Source organism: Hipposideros armiger, unplaced genomic scaffold (genome assembly GCF_001890085.2).
Source record: "Hipposideros armiger isolate ML-2016 unplaced genomic scaffold, ASM189008v1 scaffold_150, whole genome shotgun sequence".
NCBI classification, from domain to species: Eukaryota; Metazoa; Chordata; class Mammalia; order Chiroptera; family Hipposideridae; genus Hipposideros; species Hipposideros armiger.
The window spans coordinates 31,991-39,651 of record NW_017731500.1 but is presented as its reverse complement, the minus strand read 5'-3'; the positions used below and the strand labels follow the sequence as shown (position 1 = coordinate 39,651).

Sequence of the window (7,661 nt, the reverse complement as noted above, 5' to 3'; positions counted from 1 at the left end):
TTGGTGAAATGCCTGTTAAGAGGGAAGTGTTAAGTAAATGATGGCCCACCCATGCAATGGAATAGCCTGCAGCTGTAGAAAAGAGCGAGGGACTTTTATATGCACTGACATGGAAAGATCTCCAAGATGTATTGTTAAGTAAAATCTAGTATTTATACTATGTCTCCTTTGTGAGATAAAAGGAGGAAAATAATGTGCATTCATATTTTCTTGTATCTGAATAAAGAGCCTCTGCAAGGTTCTTAAGCATACTGTGTGTTGGGGTGGGGGAAATTGGGTAGGTGGGGTTTGTGTAGAAAGGAGACTTTATACTGTTTCTTTTTAAAATTAGACTTATTGGGGTAACATTGGTTATTAACATTATCTATAAATTTCAGGTGTGCAACTTTTAATTTGACATCTGTGTATTTGTGTGCTCAGTACCCAATGTCTAGTCTCCTTCCGTCACCATATATTTGACCCCCTTTGCCCTCTTCATCCTCAACCCACCCTCTTTCCCGCTGGTAACCACCATTCTGTTGTCTGTATCTATGAGTTTGGTTTTTTCTTTTTTGTTTGTATATTTGTTTTGTTTTTTCGTCTATTGCTTTCTATTTTATATCCCACATACGAGTGAAATCATATGGTTCTTGTCCTTTTCCGTCTGCATTATTTCGCTTAGCATAATACTCTCAAGATCCAGTCATGTTGTCACAAAAGGCAACATTTCATCTTTCTTTCATGGCTGAGTAGTATTCAATTTTATATATGTGCCACGTCTTCTTTATCCAGTCACCCATCAAAGGTCCCTTGGGCTGTTTCCATGTCTTGGCTGTCGTGAATAATGCTGCAGTGAACATAGAGGTGCATGTATCTTTACAAAGAAGTGTTTTCAATTTTGGGGGATAGCTACCCAGAAGAGGGATTGCTGCGTTATATGATAGCTCTATTCTTAAGTTTCTGAGGAACCTCCATACTGTTTTCCACAGTGGCTGCACCAATTTTCATTCCCACTAGCCGTGTGCGAGGGTTCCCTTTTCTCCACATCCTCGCCAGCACTTGTTATTTTTTTGTCTTATCGATAACCGTCATTCTAACAGGTGTGAGGACTATCTCATTGTGGTTTTGATTTGCATTTCCCTTATGACTAGTGATGTTGAGCACCTTTTCATATAACTGTTGGTCATCTGTATGTCTTCCTTTGGAACTTTTTTTTTTTAATATGACCTGATCTACCTAATGAAACAAAGGTAGGACGGCGAGACTCCCCGTCCCACCCTACACCATTCTGTGTCTCCCCTCCAGGCTCCATGTGGCGCTCTCCTTGTTAGCATTTCTGCTCCTTCTGTTGGGAGGCACCTTACTGCTGGCTTGGAAAATGGCTCGGAGACGGATCAAAGGTGAGTTTGATCAGGGTACGCAGGCCCTGACCATACCCTCTTGTCTTCAAGGTTCTACATCCTTGTTCCCAGAACGGGCATCGAATGTATGCCCTCAGACTGCATACCCTGGGTGACCCTAGAGGGCAGACCCTAAGCAGGTGACCCTGGTATGGTGGAGACAGGCTGTGGGAGGTGGCTCCCCAGATGGAGACCTTTCCCATGAAGCACTGTCCCTCTTCTGTTTAAAACCCTCCCATGACCTCCCACATCCTCCAAAGTCCAGGCCCCTCCAGGACAGTCACTGTCCTCCATAGTCTGGCCCTGCCCACTCCTCCACCCTCCTCACACCCTGAAAGGCAGCTGTTCCTAAGTTCTTGACACCTGCCAAGAGTCATGACCTCAGTCTCGCCTTTTGGGTTTTTTCTGGGCACCACGAGTGCCTTCCCTGCCCTCTTTGTCTGCCTCACTCCTGGTGGGCCCTAAGGGCTGCCTTCAGAACTCCTTTCCTCTGGGACCCTTTCCTGGTCCCCAAAGAGTAGGGGGGCCCCTCTTGGGTGTACCTCTGTACCTCTATCATCCTATCCCTTTTTACACCAGCTCGTCACCGCCTGCTTCCTTGCCAGCCTCCCACCAGCCCATGCAACTCCTTAAGATCAGGGACCATAAACTTGAGAAGGCATCCAATCAGTGTTTGTTGAATTAATGCATTATTTAATATCTCCATCTGCAATGGGCACCCCAGGAAGTTTCAGGCATCCTGCGGTCCAGTGCTCTGCTCTGAGCTCAGATTAAGAAAGAGAACATGTGTGGTGTACCCAGCACCCAGTCTGGCACTCAGGAAGTAGGTACTCAATATACACTTGATGAGTGAATTAAATAAACAGAAGGACAGAAAAGAACAGATGATGTTGCCCGCTTCTTGTTGCTGCCCGGAGGCCAACAGTCACCTGTAGGAGCGCAGATTTCTGCCCGAGATGGAGTGTGAGCCCGCCATGTCCCTCCTGTGCTGAGAGTTCTTGATTCCACGAGCAGAGGGTTCTCTGGGGCATCTTTGTCCAGACTTGTAAAGGCTGCGTTGAGATTAGGGTGAGCGGGGAGGGGATAACTCTCCCCACAGCTGCATGCTACTTGGGAGCTGGTATATGCTGGGGGCAGGGGCGGGGTGGGGGTGTGTGTGCGGGTGACCACTGCCTACGCTCTCACCTCCAGTCCTTTCACTCCTCCATGGGGCCCAGCCTGTCCCCCTACCAGGGCTCGGGCCTTTAGGAGAGGAATTTGTGTCAGCACATCTGTGCGTGGTTAAGCGGAGGAAACCACTTCCTCTTCTCCGTTTCCTGCTTCCCATCATTGTCGACTTCAGCCAACGCATGGGCGCTGCCTACTGCATGGGGATTTTCCCAGCCTGTATTGCTTCAAATCTGTGGGTCCCAGTGATTCCCCAGTGCCCTTTCACCTAGAAAGTCCCCCCCTTTAAAAAAAAAAGGGTAGTGTGATTATTATAGAAAATTCAAAAGTAAGTAAAAGCACAAAGGAGGAGGAAATAAATCCCCCGTAACAAATAAAAACTAAAACTCCCACCAGCCAGAAAACCAGCCACTGACGCGTGAGGTATGTCTTTCCAGCCGTTTTCGGTGCCGTTTATGCACATAGGATTTCTTAAAATGTTTGCTTCGTACCTTTGTTCCTCTCTTAAACCCATTTTTCTTGCCCTTCACACATTGCATCGTTTTCCCTGCTGTTAAAGGTTCTTCTGAAAATCCCTGACTTGCAGAGTTCATAGGCGTGTGGGTGGCTTACACCTTTTACGTGATCCTCTGAGGAGATAGGCTTTCTATTCAAAGATCCTAACTCTCCCTCCCCTGCTTTGCACGTCTCAGTTCCTCTCCCCGGATCACATCTGGGCTGTCTTCCCGTTGTCTCCCCACCCCACTCACCACACCCACTCACAGCTCTCCCCCTCAACCGTTCTTTTCATGCATTCATTCATTCATTCATTCATTCATTCATTCATTCATGCACTCACTCACTCACTCACTCACACAGCAAAGCTGTCCTGAGCACCACCGTGCGCCAGGCCCTGTGCTGGGTGCTGCCGGGGCCACTGGGGGCCACTGTCTTTACCAGGGCGGACTGGACCACCATCCGATGGCTACGGCCTAACTGTCTCAATGCCGCCTTCCCACCCCAGCGAAGTGCGCCCATCTCTTCCCCACCTGCCCTTTCCGCCCTCCCCATCAGAGCACCTGTCCCAGCCGAGGGGAGGGTGGTGTGGAGCCTGCACGCAGTACTTGGAACAGAATCAGAGCCCCGGTTGCACGTTTCTTAAGTCAATTGAGCGCGCTCAGCAAACGCTTCTGTCGTACATGGCCTTGTGTCTCTGGCTGTAGGTATCTCACCTTTGACTTTGAGGGTCCCTGAGGGGTGGACAGTGCCACTCCCTGTGGCGTCTAGCGCAGCGAGCTCTGGGTGTTCTAGCTGGGCGTCCATGCCCACCAGCTCCTGGGGTCCGGGTGGGAAGAGCCAGGGTGCACAGGGCTGTGCTCTGAGGCAGGAGCCGCGCTGCAGGTGACAGAAGTGAAAGGCCGCGTGCCCTGAGCTGTGACCCCTCTGAGCTTCTGGGCCTTCTGTGTGTAAGGGACCGGCCCCCAGGCCAGGGGGACGGAGCAGACGAGCCCTGTGACTTTTTATGGTTTGGTGCAGGTCTAGGTCTTTACAAGGACAGCTTATTTTAGTTTATTTCATTTTTCAATGTTTTAGGGCTTGTTAAAACACAGATTGCTGAACCCCATCTCCAGCGTTTCTGAGTCAGTATGTCTGGGGCAGGGCCCATGGAGCTGGGGATTTTTTGTTGTTTTGTTTTTTTATTGTGGTAAAAAGCACATGACGTAACATTTGCCATCCTAACCACTTTTAAGTTTACAGAGCGGTAGTGTTAAATATATTCACGTTCTTGTGAAAGACATCTCCTGAACTTTTTCATCTTGCCAACGGGTCGCCTTCAATGGGCATCCTTCCTTTCCCCTGTCCTCTCCCACCTGGGGACATTCTCTATGAGGGGCTGCTTTGTTTGCCACCCTCCCCATGCTGGAGCCGGCCTGTTAGTTCGTTCATTCCCTTATTCATTTACTCACTTAGTCATTCATTCATTCACTCATTTCCTCATTCACTAATTCACCCACTCAACAAACCCTTGAGTGCCAGCCGTGCTGCAAACCTGAAGCGGGAGGCCCCCAGGGCTGACGTGTCTAGGGAAAGGCCTTTCTCCAGGCGGATCATAGGGAGCCCCATCCCTGCCTTGTTCTGGGGTTCAACCTCCTCACTCTCCCCCCACTCCTGTCTCTCTAGCTGGTGAGAATCTGGAGCCACTGCAGAACCCCGGCCAGGTAAGAAAGGCTACCAGGAGGAGTGTCGGTGACTGCGTGGGGGCACAAAGGTGCTGGGGGTTGGGCTGTCCCATTGGCTAGCGGAGGTCTGGGTGGGTTGTTGATGGATGGAGCGGGGTGCTCGCTTGGGAGATCTGGTCACTGGGTCTTGTCTCCAGCTTTGGCCAGTCTGTCCCCTCCCCTCAGGGAAAGCGAATGAGGCAGGGTCCTCCCAGCGCAGCTGTGGGCCTGAGTAATGTTCCAGAGTGGGGAGCGGGGAGGCAGGGGGGGCAGGCTGGGGCTGGGGCACCCAGAGCATAGAGGGAAGGGGAGATGTCTGTAGAGAAGCAGGACCGAGGCTCCTCTAGGCTCGGCCACCAAGCCTACCCCTGCCCTCCTGCCCACCCCAGGCTGCCCAGCAGAGTGAGCTCTGCTATGCCCACCTGGAACTGCCGACATGGCCCCTTCACGAAGAGCCTGTGCGACCGAGGCAGGTGGAGGTGGAATACAGCACAGTGGTGAGTTCCGGGGCCCGGCTTCCAGCATGGGGACCCTGGGCTGTGTGTGCCAGAGGCATCACTTTGGGGTGTGGCAGCAGGCAGAGAGGGGAATGAGGGACCAGCTTGGTGGTCTTGTGTCTCCAGGACAGAGCCACACAGGTAATGGGGCAGGTGTAAATTTTGGCAGAGCTTGGTGTCATTGTGGCTGGGGGGTAGGGTGGGAGATAGAGGGGCTATTGGAATGGCCAGTGGATATAGCCCTGATAGCCAATAAAGTACAGCTTTTCTTAAGCACCTACTATGTACCACAGACCCACTATTAAAGCCTGTGATTTCTTACTGTTTTGGTTCCAACATTTCTTTGGTATCAACTCTGCTTTTCAGGTTTTTATCAATGATCTGTTGCAGGTCAACCCTTAGGTAGAGCCACGGTAATGTGGAATAATGGAAGAGGCTGTCCCTCAGGGTGTCACTAAGGGCTGTCACCCAGCCCTTAGTGGAAGAGTTCAGACAGAGGCTGGGGGTCCACTGGGTGGAGAAGCCGGGGGAGAGATTAAGGCATCAGACATGTGGCCCTGGGACTAGCAACAGGGCCTTGTTTTTCTGACTTGGGGGCTGATGACCTCAAAGTGGATCTCAGGGGCCCTCTGCTCTGATGCCTGGGACCTTGTGCTGTGGCTTGACCAGGCGGGGTGGTGCAGGTGGGTGGACAGGATCTCAGAGCCCAGTCCTTGCGGGAGAAAGAGGCCAGGACAGTGGGGAAGGCTGGGCACTCCCCGTGGAGCCTCCCCAGGGTCCCCTCAGGTGTCCCCCCTCCTAAGCTGGGGGTCCATGCTTCTGCCACCTCTCCCTGAGTCTTGGGTCTCTCTCTCTCTCTCTGCAGGGGCCCTGCATGGATGAACCTTACTACACTTCGGTGCTATTCCACCCCCAGAGTCAGGATTCCAAGGACAAGTCTCCCGCCCGGAGGCCCCGGCTGCCGGAATCACAGTACACTGTGATTAGGAGATAAGCCTGCATCTCTGGCCTCACCACCTGGTGGTCTCTGTGGACCCCGGAAGCCCAGGGCCGACCCCCTCACCCTCACTCACGTGCTCCTCCGCCTGCCTCTGCTCAGTGGTGACTGACATCAGCCCATGTGGCTTCGCTGAGGACGAGGGGGTCTGGTGGGACCTGCAGGAAACACTGCCATCCTTCTGACTCTCGTCCTCTCTTTCTTCTTTTTCTCTACTTCCTACCAGCTCTGTGTGTGGAGGACGGGGGCTCAGTCCCCTGTGACTCCAGGAATTGGTGTGGCTCACATAGGATGTTACCTCCGAATAGCTTTGTAAATCATGCCCCATGAAAGTGTCTGGGTTTGCTGGGGAGTGGGACACCTGGCAGAGAGCCAGGAGAACACAAAGTCACTGACATTGGGTCCCCTCGTCTCACAGACGAGGAGACTGAGGCTAGAGAGAGGCATGGCTTGCCTGGGGCTCCGGAACCAGCAGTGGGCAGGGTCCTCGGTTCCTCTGGACTCTTAGATGAGGTTTATTTTTAATATGAGACATCAATAAAGTGTAAAATAGCTTAAGAGAGAAGAGAATTATTTAAACAATGCCTGCTAGGTGTCTGCAATCCTGTATTAAAGAAAGCTCCTGGCTTTGATCTCAGATGAGCACAGAGAAGCTTGGAGGATCCAAGGGGTTGGGGACATCCTGAGAGACGCCTTCTTTTAGTGGGAGAGGGACAGTCACAACTGATTCTCTCCATGCCGGAAAATGCAGCAGGGGGATTTCAAGCTTGCTGCAGGCAACCCGGGGCTCTCAGAACCTCACCTGCCACACCTCTCTCGGCTGGGCCAAGTCTCCGGGGTTTTCTTTCAACTCTCAACAAAGTATTGGCCCATTTAAAGTAAATAATAGGGAAAAGCAAGGGAAGTATTTCACTTAAGTGAAAGCTTTTTGTTTTTTAACCACTGACATTACAATCAAATTGTGCCTTTTGAGCAGTTTTCTCTGAGATGTGGGCCCATAGTTTTCAGAAGGTTCTTCAAGGGGTAAGTAGACCCCCAAAGGATGGAGAGACACCTCTCTGGTTGGTGTCTTCTTTAGATTTTTCATTATTTTTGCATGTGTGAGTCACCATCAATACTTCCTCTCTCCTTTTACTACTGTTCTGAGATACCAAAGGGGAAATACACACACACACACACACACACACACACACACACACACACATGCACAGACACACACAGAGAGAGAGAGAGAGAGAGAGAGAGAGAGACATATGCACAGACACGCACAGAACGGGATTCTCTTGGATTATCCACGTGGGCCCAATGAGATCACCAGGGGCTTTATAGGAGGAAGCGAGGGGTCAGAGTTAGACAATGTGATGAGAAAAGCAGGAGAGAGAGAGAGAGAGAGAGAGAGAGAGAGAGAGAGAGAGAGAGAGAG

The 7,661-nt window shown here is 51.4% G+C and overlaps 1 protein-coding gene across 2 annotated transcripts in view; it reads left to right on the top strand.

The window, feature by feature from the left end:
* Positions 1-6,796, top strand: part of CD300A (CD300a molecule) — a 12,602-nt gene extending 5,806 nt beyond the window's left edge. For both annotated transcript variants that reach the window (XM_019650933.1, XM_019650934.1), the window contains exons 5-8: positions 1,285-1,379; positions 4,707-4,744; positions 5,134-5,241; positions 6,107-6,796. In XM_019650933.1, the coding sequence (XP_019506478.1) occupies positions 1,285-1,379; positions 4,707-4,744; positions 5,134-5,241; positions 6,107-6,235 (370 nt within the window). In that variant the 3' untranslated portion in view covers positions 6,236-6,796. The remainder of the gene's footprint in view (positions 1-1,284; positions 1,380-4,706; positions 4,745-5,133; positions 5,242-6,106) is intronic.
* The last annotated feature ends 865 nt before the right edge of the window (positions 6,797-7,661 follow it).